Genomic DNA, 24061 nt, shown 5'->3' on the forward strand with positions numbered 1-24061 from the left:
AGAGCAAACGTTAGTCTTTCAGTTACATCACAATCAACAAATTACCAGGTCTGCTTAGTATGAACAAATTTCGAATGAACATACATACATACATACATACATACATACATACATACATACATACATACATATATATATATATATATATATATATATATATATATATATATAGAGAGAGAGAGAGAGAGAGAGAGAAAGTCTGTTCAAAATGGTTCATTTATGATTTTGTACAAACTATTCACCCAAATATTATTCTGACTTTAGTCATGGAAACTAACTACTTCATAATCAAAGTCGAGGAACCAGTTTAATAACCAGCGTCTTGCAGATGGGGTAACTGCAAATAGCAAAACTATTAAAATTTATTATATTTCATTTTGTGATACTGAAATGTAAACATCGGAGAACTGACACAGACTAAATGGCGACAACACTATTTTTGCCATAGTGACATTTTTATAGCACTTTTGGAACTATTTTCTTTCCAAGTACGGCAAATACATCTACCCTTGTGCATGCTACTCCATCTTACATTACCATGTTTATGCTTCTTGTATTTTTCTTTCTTTGCTCTCTTCCTCCCTCCCTCCCATCCTCTCTCTCTCCCTCTCCCTCCATCAGAATGGATAGATGTTAAAATATGTAGAGAGTAAATTTATGTAAGCAATGAGGTGCCATAAATAATATGCCTAAAAGCAAACTCCAGGCAACAAAAAATTACGATTCAGTATTAACTTATTTATAAATAGTTTACCACATGACTCGTGCACATTTCCAGTGACTGAACTTGCATGATCTGTTCTGTTGTACGGTATATTCAGTGTCACACAATACCTGTAACACTAAAACGAACGTTACAAACTTTCTGGGATAAACTTTTGATCAAATCTGACACTAAATTAAATTTTATTAGCGATTTGTACTCTCATCATTAAATGTCTAAAACTGACAGAGAAATTTTTGATAGATGAGCACTGATTGCACATCAAAAGGAAATGACAATCGAAGTCTGGGGGCAATGTGTTTTATCAAACAAGACAAGTTAGCTGAGGTCACACAATTAATGCAGAAATAAACAAAATATAAAACTAAATCCATATATTAACTATAAGGGTTTACTATGACACTGTCCTAAATTATTGTTAAATTTCAGAACTTCATATATATCAATATAGTAATGCAGAAATTAACAGCATGGCACAGAATGAAAATAATCCATGCAAATCAGTCTAGTTTGCCTTCAAAAATATATCATAAAAAGACTGGGGGGCTTGGGGGGAGCTGAATGTAAGGAAATATGTCACTTCTGAAGTGAAAACATTTATATTGACATTTATAGGATTCTCACTCAAGATGATACAATATTTCCACTTTACACATGAAACATTTTCTTAATATTTCCACTTTACACATGAAACATTTTCTTAATGTTTCCACTCGACACATAAAACATTTTCTTAATATTTCCACTTTACACATGAAACATTTTCTTAATATTTCCACTTTACACATGAAACATTTTCTTAATACAATATTTCCACTTTACACATGAAACATTTTCTTGATTCAATATTTCCACTTTACACATGAAACATTTTCTTAACACAATATTTCCACTTTACACATGAAACATTTTCTTAATACAATATTTCCACTTTACACATGAAACATTTTCTTAACACAATATTTCCACTTTACACATGAAACATTTTCTTAATACAATATTTCCACTCTACACATGAAACATTTTCTTAATACAATATTTCCACTCTACACATGAAATATTTTCTTAATACAGTATTTCCACTTTACACATGAAACATTTTCTTAACACAATATTTCCACTTTACATATGAAACATTTTCTTAATACAATTTCCACTTTACATATGTAACATTTTCTTATATATACTGAAAAATATAAGTATTATCTGCACATTAATTGTGTGACCTTCCATTGTAGAAGAGACAAATGAAATTCAGTTTTCCTTTTAATCTCCTCTTTTACTCCTGTATATTGCAATATATCATGACATCTTACTACACTGTACATCATTGTACTGTCAGAGTTGCATTCCAATATGTAGTGATAATCAAGCAGTGGTATAGTGATTGATGCACTATATCCTAGCAAAATGAGATGCCGATATGTATCATCACACCTCAATTAAATAAATTTTTTTTTGTTTCTTGATAATAATATCTGACCATAATATCAGGTGATTGCTATACAGAAGTGATCAGGGTTCAAATTAAACAGCAAATACTCTATAATATGGCTGAAAAATTGCTACCAAGAAGCAAAGTGTCACCATGTTTCGTTTCTTTGAAAGTTCATAGTGCAGGCATGGGCAAATCACTCTTGGACACGGGCGAGACAAGTGATTTTTAAAGACACACACTATAATGTAAATTATTGGATACAACTAGGTCAATGACTGGATCTGGCCAACAGGCCTTGTTCTGCCCACCCCTGTCCTAGTATTAAAAATTTTCTACCGGATGTATTGCAAAGTAGCAAAACCATAAAACGGAAGCAAGCTTGCTAACTGCTACTGTGTTATTTTAATCCCCAGTGATAATTAAAACAGGATTCACCCTACAGAAAATGAGCTTTCAATGCCACCACAAAATCTTGAACTTGTAGGAAAGTTGGTCTACCATAGAATCATGGCTGGCACGAGGCAATATGGCACCCTGTACATAACAAACATTTGGCCCTTCCCCATCAGTATTCAAACTTAAAAACATGTAAAGAACAGTAAATTTGCTTTCTCCTATAAGAAATATAATTGAATATCTGGTTTAACGGCCACTTTACTATACCAGATAATATAAAATGGATTTCTGCACCCATTTTCTTCTCCAATGGCACGCCTCTGAAAATGGCTCCCTCACAGTGCATGCACATTGCTTTCACGTAACTTGTTATGGCCATTTATACAATAAACCATGCATCAAAGGACACCACCCAAAAATAATAAAGTACAGTTGCTGATCAAGGGCATTTTCATGACCCCTCTTTGCTCATGAAAGACATGTTTTAGAGCCCTCAGTGCCCTTTATATGTACAGGCTTCACCGTTTAGACAACATTTATATCTTTAATGTATTCTAAATACCACATATACCTGTGTAAAGATCAGATCCAACTTCAAACTGCATAGACCTAGCTATGCCACCACATAATGCACTGGCAGATCTGGTTCTATACACTTTGTTAGAAGTAATCAGTGGTGCATCCTGTGTCAGCAAATCAGGGGTGCTACAATATATTATGGCAGATCAGGGTCTATGTTGTTTGCGATTGGACCTGACTTATAAACGAGTATATACAGTAGGGGGCATAAATACTAAACATAGTATTGGGTTCAGTATAAACATCCATGTCCATTCTTCAATCTAGATTAATTGTAATTTGATATGCCTATTAGCCTACATATATGTCACCTATATGTGAATTGATCAGAGCCTTAGACAGTGTCACATTTTAATAAGGCCTATGTGCTATATATGCATTTCCTATCCAATGACAAATGATCGACATTCTCAATTTGTAACTGTTAACCAATGGTATCCAATAAATTGTATCAGTTTTTTGTCTATTTGTAAATTTTTCTTTTCTTTCTGTCTTATGTAATCCTTCTTGCTCCTTCACACAAGAATAGAACTGGAGTTGTAATAAAGGAACCAATTTCTGAGACTGAACTATGTTAGAAATTGGGATAATCCTTGGGCAGAAAGCCAGCGGACATTTGGGATAGGTCAACAGTCTACTTCCCTACATAATGCAATGCAAAATTTATATCAAAACGAAACAAAAGAACAAACAAAACAAAACAACAACAACAATAACTGACCAAATGAAAACTTACTGGGCTACCAAGAATTTGTTTTAGGCCAATTATTCTTTAGTATTGCTATTGGAGCAAATCAAATGCTATATTTCACTTGGTCATATAGTAGTGTGTGCAGTACAGTCTAAAAACATTAACTTCAACATTTTATCTTGTTGTACCAATATAGTTGGTAATAAGGATATGATTTATGATAAATGCATACAAATTAAAATGATAAAGAATTATGATCATCATGTCCAACAATGTGAAAACTGACAAGTTTTACTGGGGTGGGATTCATTGCAGACTGTGGCCTTGTACCAATGAATTTTACTGGTCATCTTTGACACATGAAAACTCCCTCCATGGAGCCCATAGGGAACATAAAAAAGACCCAAGAAAATATAGATCATTACAGTTGATTTTTTACTGGGCTGGGTTCTATCTTTGCTAGCCAAGGTTCCGATAACCCTATCAACACCCTGGCATATTGAGCAGATATTTCAGAGTCGGGTCTATCAATTTCACTGGATGCAGCGGCAAGCCACCGCATCCAATCAAAATTAAGTTGTTCAAATTTGAACACTGTTCCTATGTGATTGAAAAAAGGGGAGCACACAATTTTAATGGACTGATAAATAATCAATTTTCCAGTGTCGGTCCGTGTTTGCACAAATACCTTTCACTCAAACACACCTGTAATGGCTTCCCTCTGGTACACAGTCATACATTCGATGTTAAACTTACAAAGTATCCTTTTTAGGTCAAATGCAACCACTGTTTTCAGTGGATGTACAATGCACCATGCTATTGGTTAGTTGGTATTATATACTAAGGGAGGCAACACGTGAAATCCAATAGCTGTCAGTAGGACAAAGCACCAATATAACTGTTCAATCCACCAAGTTGTAGATAGGGTTATCGGAACCTTGAGTAGCGAAGATGGTCCACGCTTACTAGATTAAGTATGCTTATTACCTAAGAAGCATAGGATGATCAATTTCAATGGCTGACATGTCTTGCTGACTTTTCTCAGCTTCAGAACCAATCAAGAGCACATGAAACATGATTATTTATGAAATCTTCAGCAAAAAACACTACCGTGTTTATTTCCAAAGTAATGTACACGTGGGAATAAATAATTAATTAGATTTGCAAAATAAATTCTTGGTAAAGAGGAATGGTTACTCAAAGATGAAGAATTCAAATCCCAGTAGGGAAGGCTCAAGACAGGTAAGGCTAATAATGACCACAGATGCTTGGGTAATGGATTCATTCATTTCTGGAATAAATATTCACTTTTCCAGTATTGTATACTTTAGTATTATGTACTTTGAATCAATTATTGTTAAGCCAGACTAACTCACAATTTGATGAAATTTCTTTGTCAACTAAAGTAATGACTTAAACAGTGAGCATGAATATTTCATCGGACAAGGAAATTGTATATCGCTGTGCTGTAGCTTGTTCACATTTTTTGGCAGAAATTATTACATTCGTGACATGAGTGCCTGTAATAGTTTGGATTTCCCTGGCAAACAGGAAACAGGTAAGGGTAAATGTGACCCTATTTATGTCTAAATGGAGACCAATTTTCAACCCCATTTCTTGAATGAACACTGCAGGGGTATCACAGATGACAAAGAGATCTGAATAACGGTATCACACACTGGTTCCAAGCTACAGCATCACAAACATTTTTTACTTCTGTGCAACAAACAGTTTGCTATAACTTATAAAGCCATTAGCTAATTTTATTAAAGCTTCGTTGACCATGTTTCTAGAGACAAATATAGAAAAAATGACATCAAACAATTCTAAATGTTTTCAAGAAACTGGTCCTCAGTGTCCAAAGTACCGTTTATACTCGCTTATAAAATAAGCCCATCTGCGAACTACACAGACCCAAATCTGCCATGTCATAATGTCATAAGATCTGGGTCAGTGCAATTTCTTAAGAGTAATAAGTACAACAAACATCAGAGACCCTAACCTGCTGGCACATTAAACTATTGCAGATAAGGATCTTTGTTGTTTGCAGTTTGACTCGACTTATAAGCAAGTATATACAGTATGATTTAATTATTTATGCTTATGTATTCCTTAGTAATTTAATATTTTAGTTCTTAAATCACATTTGCCATATACATGTATTCTAATGATGACCTGGGTCTCTTATATAATAAGAGTTTACAATATTCGAACGCATTACTAACAAAATCTCACCATCACCAAAAAAGTCACCAAAGAGAATTGCTAATCTCTCCTATATTCAGAAAATTCCAACCATTTTCCCAAAGGATGCATGGTCTATTCTTGAAATGACAGTTTATATTATTCACAAGTAAATTGCAAGCCACGATCCGAGCATTCGCGCTAGTAACCATGTCTGGACGAGAGCAATGTGTAAGGATCTGGGGTGGACATAAGGCCAACAAGTAAATCACCGCTCTTTGCCAGACATAACTGGTAGCGGTAATGTCAGAAGAAGAAGAAAAAAACTACTTGTTGGTCTAGGGTGGACATTATGCACAGGTGTCCAAGTTATACGAGATGCTGGGACTATTATTTCTTCAATTTCATATGGATACCGAGAAGATGAGATTTAGCCCCACGATTTTCCTCTCCCTCAATCCCTTTTGGGGTGTCAATTCGACATGGGTCTCTCTCTCTCTCTCTCTCTCTCTCTCTCTCATCTTTATTTTCACATGATATGGAATCTCTTCACCTTTTATTCGGATCATAAAACAATCAAAATGACTGGAATTATATGATTAACTGTGGGTCCCACGAAATATCGGGAATCTGAAAATACCCGTATCAGCTATGCTAATTCAAAAGGACATCGGTCACTCCACTACATCCCTTACAGCCGATTGTCCAGTTAGAGTTCACTACAACTTTGTAGTACACGCGTTAGCGCCCGTATATATAACCCTGACGCATAGCGGTTTAACACAGGACAAACGAACGAACGTTTTAAACAAGCAAAATTGTCTACTTCTGTAATACTTACCAAATTTTGCAACTCTTCGGGATCTTTCGAAATATAATCCTCCATTATATGCTAATCCATTCTACTCCTTTGTCGCATGTTTTTAATGTTTTCCGTATCACACCGATGATGTCCATAAGGTACTGCAGAAACTTACCTCATTTATGTTTAAACTATAGGCAATGGCTTTCGGACTAAACCACTTCAACGAAGAGGGGTGAGTTTGGATCGTCTGCTACAAACTTTGAGTACTATTCTCTTTATTCTTTTCAAAACAGATATTTAGGACAATTTTTTCCCGTTTATCATATTCTTCTCTTCGAAACTGTATTATGACTGTAAAAGGACAAAAAAATACATCGGAATTCGACGGATTAAAACATATATCACGCCTATTTATTTTATGGTAACATCCCACCTTTGAAGCACCCCCGGTAAATGCCGTTATCCACGTTATCACCGAGAGGATCGAAAGAGCATTTCTTGTCCCATCGAGAACATATTGAGCATAAACCACGGTTACTACACGTTTTGTTTCAAAAAGTATTACAAAGGCACACAAATATTATCCCCGGCTTATGACAAATATCAACAATCAATATGATTGATGTACACAGAGTGTGTCATTATGCGTGTCGTTATTTGTTGATACGTTGCTGGAATGCTTATCGAGTATTAAATACAAAGCTTTGTTATAGTGCATTTCTATGTAACCTGCGTCATTAACACATATAAAAATGTGCTATTTTTCATTAGGCTGTGTGCATATTAAAGCCCTGTCGAAATGACAAACATACAAATCTGACCGCCAATGTGGGTATGTGAGAAAGCTTGCCAATAGCTTCTCGTGGGTCGGTGGTTCTTTCTGGGGGTTGTCCCGGGTTCTTCCTCCACCATGAATACTGGCCGCCCTGTATAGCCTATCGTGTGCTGAAAAATGGCGTTAAACCCTACAACAGCAACAACAACAACAAATCTGACCGGCTTACCAGCTGAAAGATAGTTAATTGCCAAGGAAATTGTTTATTAAGATCCCAGAATAAATACAAGTTTGCGGGGGGGGGGGGAGGCAGATTATAATTGCTTAAAATCTGTGCTATTTTTAAAACTATGTTTATGTTTTTCTATGTGTGGAATAATGTATGATCGTCCTTGTTCAGGTCGTAATATTTCATCAAACATTTTAAGTCGATCTGCATCTAACGTTTTGGACAACTATCTTTTTTTCATTCATTGTTTTCTTTCCTCAAATCTTTATATTACTGTTTTGTTTTCTTATGTTCTTGCCTCAAAGTTACCTACTAATCCTCAATTCCTAGCCTTATCTAGATAGCAAATCAATGCACAAATCATTGTTCAAACGCTGACTAAGCAATTTTCATCTTCTGTGTTCGATGGATTATTTATTTCATACGCGATTAAATAGTGCCCGTTAGCACAAAAGATGGGCAGTATGTGCTTTCTTAAATTGAATTTTAATCGAATGCTTTCAGTGCTTTCGGAAATTGAGTACGAGAAGGAATTGAAAAGGAACTTTAGTTGTCCTCAATCATGTTATCGCAGTACATAATTGTAAACTCCCTTATGTTGGCATTCTATCAAAAATACAAGTCATTTGTGTTATAACTTTGTATAGCATTGGTAATGAATTTAAAGTATTTGTATTACTTGGTTTTATATTACATTATTTAACTATTATACTGAAATCAAGAACTTGAGCACCTCTTTTTCTACACCAAATCATAGTTCAAATAATTATGGGACACCATTGTTATGTAATAGTGTCCTCCTTGATGAAGTCGGTGGTGCACTATATTAACCACGTTGTGTTTCTGTCCATCCATCCGCAACGTGGTTTCCACGAGAAAAAACGTACTTGGACTTGCTCATTTGTATCCAAATATGGTGTGCAGCTTTGTATGAAATACGGAAAGAACTTATTTCAAGCATTGTGTCGGAATTTAGAAAGCTCTTCATAGCTTCGGTTTTCACAGCATTACTTCGCCAACAAAAGTTTGATTTCAGCTAAATGTAGCATGCGCCCTTTCATTGACAATACCTTGAATTAGCATGTTTTGTATCATCCCACAGCGTACAGGAGTTACTATCCCCTGATCATTCTTTAAGCTTGTTAGGATAGCTTTATACAACCTACTTAGGCACGCAGTTTTATATTAATGAGACATTGAAATACAGTGGCCCCCGGCGCCTCATTTCTAAACTGACTGTCGCAATGGTTCCCCAGCACTATTAACTTGTTGGCATTTCGAACCAACCTGGAGTTTCTTTAATAATACAGTAATCATATTTTTGCATGCCTGTGTCTATGCTTCAAGTAAAAGCTGTGACGTAGGCCTGGTTCACCGTCTTTAATAATCTGGATTATTCTGTACATTTTAGAATTATGTCTCTTTAAACACATGTATAGAGAGTTTCTCCATTTTATTTGTTCAATTTGCTTGAGAAATAATTAACTGTGCATTGCAAATATTTTATGCAGACGAAAGTTTTTTGACTGAAAAAGATTTTTCTTGAACTCAGAAATGGACAGTAAGCAATCTGTCTGATTGTTTACATTGTGAATTTCAATTTAGTTTGAAACATAAGTAAGTTGTCAGTGTTAAAGACCTGCTGGCGATAATCGGGTTAGAAATTATAAATTGATGAATGAAATTACCAAGTTTTTGTACATTTTTATTGTTCTGATGCTTTTCGTTTTTTTTTTTTTTAAATCGGGGTGAGGTGGGAGTATAAATAAATGGGAGAGCGTGCAAATATAGTAATCATGACGTAAATGACGTTATAATGACACAATAAGGACCACAGGGTTCATGGCAGTTCAGCATAGTCATTCACATCCGTTTTAAATTATTGTTTGTTTTTTTTTGCGACGAAAAGACAAGACGTTCTGACTGGTACCTGCAACTTACTTTTCCAGCGTCCATACGTGTGTTGCACGACACACTCCGGTGGCAATTTTATCTTTCTTTTTTTTTTCGTTGAAAGGGACCAGTAACAAATTTTAAGCAAAAATGATAGCAAAAGACAAAAGGCGCGTAGCCATTTATCCTGCAAGTTGCGCTACGGTGGATAGAGCGGCAATGACGAATTGTTCGTTAATTTTAAACTGGTGTAAGAATCAACATTGTCAACATTTCACGCGATTGAGTGTTACATAATCATTAGTTTAGAAGGAACGTTACTGGTAAATGGAGTATAAATACAATGGGTGAAAAAAAGTAAATGTCGCTCACGTGATCAGCGGAACACAGCCTAGTTGGAAGTATAGATTTTAATGGCACATCAGCACAATCCTGGCTATTTAATGCTCAATAACTGTAGGTATCCATGCAAATGTCATGGAAAACAAAGTTAAAAGCAAGAAAGTTGCAATCTCCTTAAAACTGACAGTAAACGTTTTGGGATATAAACCGGACTCTTGTATAAAAAGAAGTCTAAAATATTCTCAGATGGAGCACCGGACGCTCCCATGGCAAAATGGATGTCTCCATTAGACTCTCCGTCCTCTTTAGACATGCATGATGGTGCTTGGTTTTGCTCCTAGATAATAACATGATACTCCCTATTTTTCTGGAAAATACGTGTGCTCATGTGAGATTCTTAATCAAACACAGTTCTTATAAATTTATTTTAATTAACAAAACCGGAGTGATAATTCTAGATTGTACAAGGAACTGTAGAATTCAACACTACAGATTTCACCATACGTCATGATCTTCCATATTGGATTCTTCGTCGGGATTCGAACTTGAAATCAGTAGAACATTTTGTTATTAGGACTACTTTTGCACCCTCCTTCACAAGATTAAAATGGCATTACGCCGTAAGGGGAGATAACTCTGCAATAGTTAGTTGCTTATCTCGAAGAACCGTTTATTTTAATAATTTAGCCATTATCACACTATAACGAGGTTTCCTTTTTAAAAATAGTCTAAATGTCGATTTTGTTATATTGTCTTTTATGGGCATTTAATATTTGGATACTTACTATACTTTAAATGATTTTCTGAATTGCTATTGAAACAAAACAGAAACATTCACTTTAGGGTATACATTTTTTTTTTTTTTAAAGTTCGAAAGTACTCATACTTCACGCTGGTTTTGCCTCATTTTTCAAGTTATTACTTTCTTAGATTGTCCCTAAAGGCAAAGCCCTTTTTCAAAATATGATAAGCTTTAAATAAGAAACAAAACCGAAGAGAATTTGATCTAGATAATGCCGTCCATACATACAAATGGGGACAATTTACAACATATACACCACGAACAACACACTGGACCTTTTCCGACTCTGGCAGAGTCACTAATATAATAATCAAACAAGTATAATAAGGGGAAGAAAACCACCTCAGAGTTTATATAACTCTCGATGGGGCTAGTATTCTCCTAAGTTCAAGTGAGAAAATGGAAATCAGGCCAACTGCCAGCCAGGGCAAAGGGAAGAAAGTACAAATTATCCAGACTTTAACGGGATAGACAATCCAAATATATTTGAAGAACAAAACAAAGAGAAACCCAGCAAAATTACATTTACTATCTTATTATTTTTGATGACACAAACATTTATAACACATAGGTGGGTGGACAGGGAAACCCATAGCACACAACACTATTTGGAAAAAACTTGGGTGCCACTTCTAGGTCCTAACCAACCATATATGTTGGGATGGGACTGAGAGGTGTCAACACCTTCTTAGATTGTCCCTGGACGAGATACAGATGGTGTAGATAAAGATAACGAGTAATATGCTAATTTTGTTCACACATTCTCACCGAGATAACGCGATATGCAATCGACATGCAAAGGTTCATGAAATTTGCAATAGTAAATCTAGTGTGATTTGCCTTGAATTTCCAGTATGCAACGTTATTATTTAGACTGTTCTCCTGACTTGTGTTTCTGCTGCAGTCCTTTTTTTTTTTTTAAAGATGGCTTGATTTCAACCTAATATGTTGTGAAGCTTTATACTGTTGACTTTGAATGACTTAGACTTCCAGCATGCGCTGTCTTTATTTAGGATGAGTTATGGAGCCTGAATGCCATTCTCCTTTGTTGTTCTTGCTGTTATGGGGTTTAGTGCCATTCTTCAGCACAAGACAGGCTATACATGATGGCCAGTATAACCGGTGGAGGAAAAACCTGGAAGATCCACTGACTCACAGGAAGCTAATGGCAAGCTTTCTGACATACCCACATTGGCAAGACCCATTTTCCTTTGCTGTCCCAACACAAACTCTCTTTAGTCCTGCCGAACAAATTGTTGTTAGTGGGTCCATTGGTATACACCGATCACTAACAGGTGTATTTTTTTCCTGCGTTTAACCAATTTTCTTGATTAATTACCACTTAATCAATTGTTGATCTGGCGATGTTGCTACATTATTTTGGTAATATAAAAAATAATTCCATTTGAAATTCTTCATATCAATGATATGTTTCCCTTTTTATTTTAAAAATCTGCTTCATTCCTGGAAAAATAACATTGTCATAAAAAAGTCAAATTAAAATAATTCTTATAAATCAATTGTTTGCAAACCCTTAATATTGTAACTAACGTAATGGATTTTGTCATCTTGTCAGAGATCCTTGCATTTTTGTAATACTCATTTTACCATATTAACACCACAGCACATGTCAGTGGTTTAGTTATTCACCCCGTCAGATCACTCGCATATCTCATATGTCGATGTAAATTTGAGACTCGTCTCAGGCAACACAAGTACACGACAAAGCGTGCCAATAGCTTAGCATGTGTCGATGGCTTTTCTCAGGTTCTTAACCCTACTTTCATCTGAACCACTCTCTCATCCAAACTGACCCCCATGTCCCCTGGCTTTTTTAACATTAAATATCAATAACGTCTGCATTTACCCCCGCCCCCATTGTAACAAAATGGGTGTCCATTGGGCAGTTTGCAGAACGAATGCTCTTCATACTGTTTAAGTGAAGAAAAGCAGGAAAGTTTGGGTAGAACAGGTGTAACGCATGGATAGGTGGGTGGTGTCACTTGTGATACACCTTACTGTCCTTGGTTCAATTCTCTCTGCACAAAGATTTTGAATTCCCCACCCATGGTCTGCAGTTTTCTGCGTACACTCAGGCCTTGTTTATGCCAAAAACATTACTGTATGCTAAACTGTTCTTTTTAGGGTTCGTGGTACTTTGCAAATGTTCCAGGATTTCCTACATAATTAATGAAGATCAAAGTAAGTAATTATATGATTAGTGTTTATTATTTTCCAACCAGTACTATTACATTGAACAAAATAAACATAATCAAAGAAAGTTTGGTTTGTTTCTTAGATGATAAATAATGACCCATAATTACTTTCTTGTTATTCTAAGCAATAATTGTCTCCCTTTTACAACATGTACTTCTGCTTCAATTTTTGGCATCATTTTACTTACGGAAAATCACTTTAGATTTAGCATGCGTGTCTCTTGACATGCGTACTACCTGTATTATTAAAGGAATTCACAGGGTTTCTGGCTAAAACTATTTTTATGTACTTCTTTTCTGGGATTTTCTATTTAAGCAAATTATATGACTACAATTAAGTTATGAATAATACATAGTCAATAACCTGACCATGCAAGTTCCATATATTTGGGCTGAATTTAAACCTGAATGGTATAAATAGAAAGGTTATCCCCATCAAGAATGTTGGTGACCCTATAGCAATCACCTGCATATAGTGATCACCTGAAAGTTGGAGTCCACTCCAATGTTCCAAAATAACTTACCCATATATACTGACCACCTATTCCACACTTCCAGTGACTGCTATTTTGGGGTACTTGGTGACCATATACTTGATATAGTAGCCACTGCATATATGGGAGAATGTTGGATACATGTATCTCCTAGATAAAATATCTTGACGAAAAAAACCCACTTTGTCTTAACTACCAACTTATATAAATACAAATCCAAAGATCCATCCACCACCCACTTATCCATTCTTCTAATCCTAAAAGATGTGTACTTTTCTTATGCTGTTTCATCCCATTTGTCCACTGAATAGGTGCCAAGAAAAAGAAATACCTCAGAAACAACAGGCATCCCATGGAATCCAATGTCACACCTTTGTCTTTTTCATCACACAAATCCATTGCACAGGTGTCAAGAAAATGAAATACCTCCAACAAGTGATCCAAGGAGCTCAATGTCTCACCTTTGTTTCACCACACAAGTCCATTGTATAGGTGGCAAGAAAAAGAAATACCTCAAAACAACAAATGTTCCATGGAATCCAAAGTCTTGCCTTCATACATTTCACTGCACAAAATCCAGGAAGCAAGAAAAAGAAATACGTCAAAGCAACAAGTGTTCTATGGAACCAGTCTCTTTTTTGCACGTCTGTCTATCCCCTTGTATCTGATCTGTATAAATTTCAGTATAAATTTGAAACACAGTATTTCAACACTGCTGACAATGCAGCTAACCCAGAAAATGTGATAATATATGCCAAACTATTTGAATGTATGAGAGACAAGTATTCCATGCAACCAAGTGTACTCCAGTGAAGTGAGTGATAATGTGTCTATCTTGCTATGCAGGTGTGACAGCAGCTCCTAGCATTTCAGAGAGCAAACTTAAAACGGGTAGTATTATTAACCAAAAGGTTCAAGGTAATATGGCCATGATGAAGAAGATTGACTTTTAATGCAAATTTATAACAGCAATCCTTCTGCTTACAAGAGGGAAGATTGTTGTTGTTGTAGGGTTTAACGCCATTTTTCAGCACACGACAGGCTATACATGGCGGCCAGTATTAATGGTGGAGGAAGAAGCCGGGAAATCCCTGGAAAGAACCACCAACCCTCGAGAAGCTTCTGGCAAGCTTTCTCACATACCCACATAGACTGAATCTAAGACTCAAACCCATGCAGACAGAGGTGAGATGGCACTGATCCATAACGGAGAGCGCTTTAGACCACTCGGGGCCCCACAAGAGGGAAGACAAACCATACTAGGGTATAAACTTTGGAACTAAAGTAACATGATTCTAAAGTTCCAGTGGTTCAACTTGTAAGGTCATCATACAACCCTCTTGATACATTTCTATTTATGCTACTACCAATCCCAATGGTCATTTAAAATTGACTCCCAAAGAAAGACAAGTGATTAATATTGTCTGCAATTCAGTCATACTTTCTAGGCTGTTACCACATCACTTTGATAACAACAGGAATAGAAAATGATCTGAAAGAAACATGAAATGGCAAGGGAGCAAACTCTTTGCATGATAGTACATACAGGTAAGGAAGGTAAGTATTTGAAGAATTCTTATGATATATATTAATATTTTATTAGGCAGTACATTTAATGAAAAGCATGACATTTTCTTAAGTATACAACTTGTCATGGCTGCCATACTCAACAGTAACAAGAAAGGCAAAGTGTCTTAACACAAGCAAACAAATTAAAAAAAAGCCAACAAATAGCACTGCCTTGGATATTTGTAACCATCAAAGTTGATACACCATACTGGACAGATATTACACAAACTCTCCTCCACTGGGGATCTCCAGTTTTATTCAAATACGGATATTTGTATATCATACAAGATCACAAAAAAAACTGTTTAATATAAAACACTTCTCATATTTGGTTGTGAATAACATCCAACTGAAAATAGCGCAAACCTAGATCTACCCCAACAAATTGTATAAGTAGATCAGGGTCCACAAATTGTACTCTTTTTATCAAGTCAACAGCACAGATACTGATCTACCCCCACATCATGTATCGGAGTTAATGGCCTATGGTGTGTGCAGTGGGATGTGCATTAATACACAGAGAAATATGATATGTGGCAACAATGTTTCAGTTTGTCTGTAATTAGAACCACAAAAAGAATATGCTATGCTTTCAAATACAGTTAAACTCTATGTTGCTTTTAACTTGTGGAACATTTTTATTATATGCAGAAATATTTATGTGATTTAAGCTATTCTTATGGGCAAATGACGAAATTCCTGTTCAGTAAGGAATCACCACTGAGAAACTAAAATGAATAATTTGTAAATAGCTGGTCACAGGTCCAAAATATTGGTGAGAAACAAAAGAAATCTAAGATAAGGACATTAAACATACACAGTGAACAAAGAAATGTCTTTTCTGTATAAAGCACGGGGTTTTCATATCCATTTAAATCAAATACTTTATTTTTTACTTTGCTGAGGTTCTGAATATTAACTAAAAGAGGTGAACTTCATTCAGATTCTTTAACTTTAAACACATTCAACTGCAATTAATCCTTGCTATATCCGATTCATGTAGCTCATAAACACCTGTTTAGCTATGTTTTGTGTCAAATAATACAATTTTGCCACTGTTCATGGAATTACAAGGAGACTGTGTATCTACATGTTTTGCACTTTGGTTTGATATTGCAAGGTTACTTATTACAAAAAAGAACTGATCATCTGTTGATATCCTGCAGAGAGCGGTGTGATACTCTGACTTTGGCAATAAAATTTGTCAATTCTGTCTCATGTACAGATCTAATCTTTAACTTGATCAAATCGCTGCAGATCCTGCTAACTTGATCAAATCACTGCGGATCCTGCTGGAGATTACATAAATGTTTGACAGTGAAGGGGTCAAGAAAACGTATAAACCATGTCATTTTCTGCATGATTCAATCCTGCACTCTAGATAAAACACTGATTTTGGATTAATGAGAGACCTGTACCATGTTTTTTCATAAAAAACATGATGTTGCTTACTATAAAAGAAAGAAATTATACATCAGTCTGTTAATTAAATGTTTCAATTGCTTTTTATGCCCATCTCATAATCAGAATGTTTTATACCCCTGAACACGAAAAAAATACTGAAATGGCTACTTATATATTTAATCAAAGACCACCACGCAGATGGAGAGGTAGACAGCAATGGGTATTTCATTATATATCATCTAATTAAGACATCGATTGGCAAAAGATGAAAATTTCTGGAATACTAATATGTTAGGTCAAAAGTTGAAAAGATGTCAGGAAGGGGATTCTTCAGTCTCAAATTTCAAATGCTTTATTTTCTTCATTAGCATCTGGAACAAGTTCTGTGAAACAATCATGATGAAAAGACATTTACCTACTTTTCACAAGGATACAGAAGTATTTTATAAACAACATAATATGCCTGTCTTGTGACCTGTTCTTTACTAATAACCTTGACCTTTGAACTTGATTACTATATTTTACGGTGTGGACATGGATAAAGTTAAAGCAAAATATCTGCTGGGGAAGGAGGTAAATATGGAATAATATATTGATGCATGGACAGAGATAGATGACACCGTATAATAATATGCCTAACTCAAGATGGGAGTATAAAAAAATGATTTTTATATAGAACAAGAAACAGTATAATGTAAAATAAAACAAAAGATTAACAAGAGAAAAAAAGATTACACAAATTGGTATGAAAAAAAACTATATATTCTGAATAAATAACACATCTCCATTATAAAAAAGAATGGTTATAGTAAAAATCTATCATGTCTGCTTGAATTACACTGCTATCTGTACTTGAAACAAGAATCAAAGATGACAAAATGAACTAAATACCAAATTACATAAATTCAGGGCTTCTAAAACATTTGTAAATTAATTTGTAGCGTCTTGAAATTTTATTATATAGCATATGTGGAACAGCCAGAACTACTTATAATAATTACTGAGATCTGGAAAGCCAAACACTATGATTATGTTTGACCGCTGAGGAACTGAAACATTTAAGCCCACTGTAGCATGTATATATTTTAATTACACAAAATTTATTCACAGAATGTTCTGATGGACAATGATCCTGCAGCGCAGAATTTCAAACCATAATGTAATTGGATTATAAAGCGTTACTTCTGTAAAGCAGTCTCCAACAATAACTTGGAACATTATCATCATGCAGATGACAAATTCCAACTTAAGTGAACTAGACTTGTGGAATGTGAAATGGCATAACTGACAGAAGAAAGTGAAAAAGAACTTTCTTTTCCATGATATCAAAGTAGAGGCCTATAGTAAATTGATAAAAAGGCATCATACTCATTACTCCCTTCAACAAGTTTGATTCCAGGTACAGCAGTATGTATAATGGGTGCAAAAAACCTATGTGGTCATGAGCTGACACAAAAACTAATCAAAGTCACTAAACCATGACATGTAGGCCACACTAACCTAATTTGCAGTACAGTTATGGCACTAACACAGTTTGATGATTCTAGCATGCAGTGCTTAATAAAAAAAAGCTAAACACAATGTGTAACCAATGATGTTATTAATGGCTCACAGTGACCTACTTTTTTATGTACTCATCAAATTGCAGCCCCTCATCAATTCCAAGATAGTACCTTGATTTCTGAGCTCTTCTCGGGTAACATTAAATAATGAGGATTGTTACCCTGCTTTTTATGGTAAGGGTATTTTTAAAAACCATTTGTAAATGTACACCTTAGAAAACAAAGAAAGGCAACAGGTTGTTGTTGTTGTTGTTATAGGGTTTAACGCCATTTTCAGCACAAGAGGAAGAACCCGGGAAAAGCCCCGGAAAGAACCACCAACCCACGAGAAGCTACCAGCAAGATTTCTCACATATTCACATTGGCCGAGGCCGAGACTCGAACCCACGCAGACAGGGGTGAGATGGCAGTGATCCGTGACAGATAGTGCTTTAGACCACTCTGCCACTTTGGGCCCCCAAGGCAACAGGTAAAGAAAAGCCAAGATCAAAAGTTTTAGTGGGACTGGTGATTCAAAGATTAGTGCTTTTATCCTGACAGTGACAAAAGCCTTGTTTACTGTTTTAAGGTACAGCAACACAACAAGGTTATTATGGAGTAATGTCCTCCATAGGACAATCCATGGTAGGCAACTAGGGCTGATCTGATGATAGTATTCAAACCCCAACCCTTTCAATCATGAATCTAGCAAGGACATGGTTATCACCAACTAACTCTCTAACATTCATACAGAATGACTAATCAGATAGAGCATCCAGAGAGACTTTAATTGCCACATGTCCATGTCCAATTCAAACCACAAACTACATAGACCCACATCTGCCATCATACTGTGCATGTCCCAGCAGATCAAATCTATGTTGTTTGTCTAGAATCATAAACAGAATGATCAGCATGGACCCTGATCTACCAGAACATTATATGACAGCAGAAACAGGTCTGCAATATTCAAAGCTGAGTGTAAACTACACATGGGTAAAGATAGCGGACTGGATTCAAAATGTAAGCAATTAACTTTTATTTAAAACTGAATTATCTATAACTGGAGGTTGTTTTGTAAAACCCACTGCCATTTGATAACTTTAGAAGCCTCTTGTGTGACTTATGCTACAAAATGGACAATAATTTTCAAATAATTAATCAAGATTGAAGATAAAAAATTTATATTCAGGGCTTCTTGAAGCCTCTGTCAGCTCAAAAGTCAAACCAGTGCAATGTTTGAAATTGACCCAAAATGTTCCTGACAAAATGAAGAGACAAGTATTTTACTAAATCATTTTTCATAGAAATGAAGATAATTTCATACTGACAAACATAATCTTGGAAAGCTGCTGAAAAACAAAAGGATGGAAAAACTTACCATTTACTATCTTAATGCTATTTCAGGCATTTTCTTTTTGTCATTACAGATTAAACTGATATGTTCTGTCCAGTAAAAACATGCATGGAATCCAAAGAAGGCACTCTAATTTTCAACAGCCACTTTATATATAATTTTGTTTATTTTTTGTATTTCTTTACAAGTTGGACTAGTATAAATTTTTTGAGACTGTTTTTGTTGATTTATTTTCTATACTATTATTCTGATAATAATTACATATAGTCAATGAATAAAACATATGAGAAGTGCCAATCCATGAAATTAAATCATCATTAACACATTTTGGTAAACCATACAATTTAGAAAAGGTAATACAATAATCTGAACAGCCTAATTGATTTTAACCAAACTGCTTTCCCTACATACAATGCATTTTTAAATGGAACAGCCACAGCAATATCCACTAGATTACAAGTAGAAAAATGTGTACTCCAATTTCACAGAACATCTACAACCATTTTCATAAATTTGATTAATCAGATGTTAAAACTTACTAACATCACAGCACAGTGTTAGTAGATAAACTCAAAACGTAGTAATGATCACAAAATACATTTAATGCACAGTGGAACTGGTACAACCAGGCCATAAAGGTACCAATGTTTTAGTCTGCATTAATCAGTTAATTCTGCCTTATATTCACAAAACTCAGCTAAAAAAACTAAATTTTTGACAGTATCCAATAAAAAGACTGATTGAAATACAAAAGATTTCACTGTAGGAATATTTCTGATACAGATGTCAGTTAAATATGTATAATTTACTTTGTAAGAAGTTAAGAGATATCAGAACTAAAATGAAGGCAAGTTTGAGTATGAGTTGGAGTGATCAGATGAGTAGATTATACAGGTCCAGAAGACTCCAGCATTATAACTATCACCAACAGCCCATGAGAAACTTAATTTTACTGACACTATGGTTAGGTGCTGCTATAATTTTCCTACCAGTCACCAAATTACACCCTGAAAATTACAGACATTTTTTTATTATCTTTTGTAACAGAAAAGCCAACACCATGGAATTTTTCGTTCCATCTTGATCCTATTCAGTCTTAGTCAATGAAATGAGGTGGTTAATCAAACCCCAAATTGGTATCAGTTATTGGTCTGGTTTCATCAGTAAATAATTGATTTTAATTTTAAGACTAAGAAGCATGAAAATAATTGTGTTGACGGGCCTGCATAGGGCACCACACCATTTTTTGTGGCATTAAATAAATCCTTTAACATTACACAGAAGCCTGCCTTCAGATAAATATACAAAAAAAATAATTCTCACAATGTTTTCTTTTATATGCTGCACTTTTGAATAGCAAAAAGTACAAGGATAACCTGTTCCATTTTTGTTCATCTTTGGTAGAATAAAACCAACAACTCTCAACCACAAGATAGCATCAGCCATATTTCTCATGAACTGATCCAAAGAATCACTTAAAAATTTATTTGTCAAATTTTACTGAAAGTATCCACTATGACCAAGTTCCATCAACTATAAAAGAGAGGATGGAACAGAAATTTAGTGCCAGGTCAGAACTAAATGGGAGACCCTTGCTCTGTGGTCGGTCAAGAGCATACAAAGTTATCGGTTACTTTTAGTCTTATTAAGCTTCTGTGTTTCAGATGAAATTAAATGTAAACAAAAGTAATTTTCATCAAGGTAAAATGTCTTCCAAAAACACTGATGATTTAACTTTTGTATGAATAAACCATTTTAAAATGTATATTGACTAACCAATTATTTGATTAATTGTGTCAATATCATTATTAACTACTATTTTGTTTCAATATTTGACCATTTCTCTGAATTCTGTTCCAGACTTAAGAGAGTTTGATTTATTGCTAAATCATGCATTTCTGCACACTCCTTTGTTACAAATTTAGTCACATACGTAGTTTATACAAACCTGCAAATATTTTACACCAGTGGAAATTAGTGACTTTAATACAAAAGATCTGCAGACAACTGCACAAGCCCCTAAATTTTTGAATGTTGTTCTATTAAATTAATCACAGTCTAAAACATTTTTTGATCACTTTTGGCAGTTTGAGTGATCACAAGTACCAACACAGCAATGGCAATACTCTGAGCTCACTACTTACCACTGTAGTAGTGAAAGGACAGGAAGAAAATGTGTTTCTATTTACACATTTCAGCCGGTTAAGCAAACATATCAAGTTCAATGTTTTTTGTTTTTACTTATATATTACCATCCTATCATTTAATTTATGTCGTTGTTGTTGTGGGGTTTAACGCCATTTTGCAGCACATAATAGGCTATACATGGCGGCCAGTATTAATGGTGGAGGAAGAACCAGAGAAAAGCCCGGAACATTTAATTTATGAACAAAAATCATACAAATATATTAGGTCTGAATATATGTTGTCTTCAAGTTAGTTCTTAAAAATTGAATTTCTTGCACAATAACATTTTAAAACTTTTTCAGATTAACTAAGTCAATTTTGTATGACAAAAATATAGTTTGAGAAATATTACTGTATTTACGCATTTCTAAAAAGATGCGTGTCCAGTATTAAACAAATTTAGTTCTCCTTCCCATCAAATAAGCAAAATTAAAGAAACTTGCTGATCTTTTTATATAATTTCCTTCATTAATTAATTTGACTTCTAAAATGTTAGGTTTATCAGAAAATCAGCAAATTTCAATCATGAGCAATATTTTCCAAACAACCATTAATTTTAAAACTTAACAGTGAAAGGCAATCTTAACACTTATGGCATCATTGTCAGGAAAGGAAATGTAGATTTTGTTTTTAGTATTGCCTGTTCTGTCAATTATACCATAAAGTAACCAATTCTTCCTCAAAGCAATTTTCATACAAGGGATGTAACACTGTTTTGACCCAAGTTTTTGGAACTTGTACAAGTTGGCATGGATTGTTTCACTGTATACTTTACAATAAATTACACTGACAAAACGTTGTTTTTGTTCACACATCTGTAAAGAAATACTTTTTATTTAAATGAATTACTAGCGATAATAAAAAGTATATTGCTGGGGGTTGGGGGTGGGGGTGGGGGGTTGGAGCTCAATTAGCTGCAAGTTTTGTATATTTACTAAATTGAAATATTGTATCCAGTTGGTTATTTTGCCTATTTCTTGTAGAAATATACAGATTATGGTTTCAGTCAATTGGTAAATAGAAGGTAGCTCTAGAAAGCAGCATTTACAAGATGGAATTTGTGATTTATTAAATATTTATTGTAATTTTCAATATTTTTTGCTAAAGTTAAAATAATTAAATGCATGAGTATATACTCTTTTGTTAAATAACATAGAGGATCATGTCAAGTGTTGTACTAAAGACCAAACCAACAAAAAATAAAAATTATTTAGCATTGAAAGCCCGTAAGAATCATAAAAAATATCTGCATTTTCTGTGACAAAAATGTAATTGAAGAACATGCAAAACATGTGCAACTTTGTGCCATCTTTCAAAGTTAAGGCCAAACAATGTATCATTATGATTGTTTTCTTCACATTAAAGGCAGATGAATATGTAGGATTGTTAATATGATATGCAACATCACTGTAAAATTTCAAATTTTTATTCCATCACAGCAGCAATAATATTCCTGTCAAATAATATTACATCTGGCACAACTTCTGAGCAATTTTATCGAGCTCCCTTGGTGGTGGTATCAAACTTTTTGGAGATCCCCTCTGTTGCTGCTGCATGTTGTCAAAGCGTCGCCGGAGTGTTTCTCGTAGTTCAAGTCGCAACCGTTGATACTCCTTTTCATCTTCTTTAAACCGTTTAATTTCCTCTTCTGATATCGCAGTATCTTCATCTGAGGAACAGTACCCATTCTGAAGAGAAGAAAATGCTCTGACATGGTTGCAACTTCTGTCTCTTATTAAATAATCAACAAGAAGAACTATTACACAATTTTAATAATTGTAGTAACAGTTATTTAAAAGAAAATACAGAAATCGATGAAAAGATGCATGACCGTATGATATCTTGAGCCATGTATGACCTGGTATAATTCAGCCATGCAAGCATGCTTATGATATTCAACACAATTTTTTTCAGAAGCAGTGATAAAAGAAAGAATGCAAAGTCCCTTTTTTTAGTTTTAAAATTTAACACATGGAAACTATCTAATCTTGAGAAGAAAAGAGAAGAAAAAAAAAGAGTCAAAAACTTCCCAAAATTTTACGAAATAATGTAAAATTCCTTCGAGAAATGGCAGGAAACTGTAACTTGTTAGACTGTATTTTCAATTTGTGATGCATTCTGAATGTTTTGTGAAGAAATAATTTTAACTAACCAAGCAATAATAAGAATATATATTTAAAAAATCTCTATTTGAGAAAGAAATTTAGAAATGTTTAATGAAATTTTGGCCTATCTCATCAAGCCAGTGAACAGACTATGTGTGACACACTATCAATTAATCAATAGCTACACATGCATACAACATTTTTCCTCACAAGTTGCTAATGGCAACATGAGCAAAAATAAAGCTTTTTCTTGTCTTGGGTGAAAAAGCTTAAGCACAGTTATCTTGGATAGTTTAAATGTTGTTACCATGACAAAGAAACAAGTCTTCG

The 24061-nt window shown here is 34.6% G+C and overlaps 1 protein-coding gene across 1 annotated transcript in view; it reads right to left on the reverse strand.

Moving 5' to 3' along the window:
• Positions 1-15141: 15141 nt before the first annotated feature.
• Positions 15142-24061, reverse strand: part of LOC149777143 (gametogenetin-binding protein 2-like) — a 46232-nt gene continuing 37312 nt past the window's right edge. Inside the window, exon 12 of the mRNA XM_089941834.1 lies at positions 15142-23314. Coding sequence (XP_089797960.1) covers positions 23093-23314 — 222 coding nt within the window. The 3' untranslated portion in view covers positions 15142-23092. The remainder of the gene's footprint in view (positions 23315-24061) is intronic.

Source organism: Sinohyriopsis cumingii, chromosome 18 (genome assembly GCF_028554795.1).
Source record: "Sinohyriopsis cumingii isolate HCF-2022 chromosome 18, ASM2855479v2, whole genome shotgun sequence".
Taxonomy (NCBI): Eukaryota; Metazoa; Mollusca; class Bivalvia; order Unionida; family Unionidae; genus Sinohyriopsis; species Sinohyriopsis cumingii.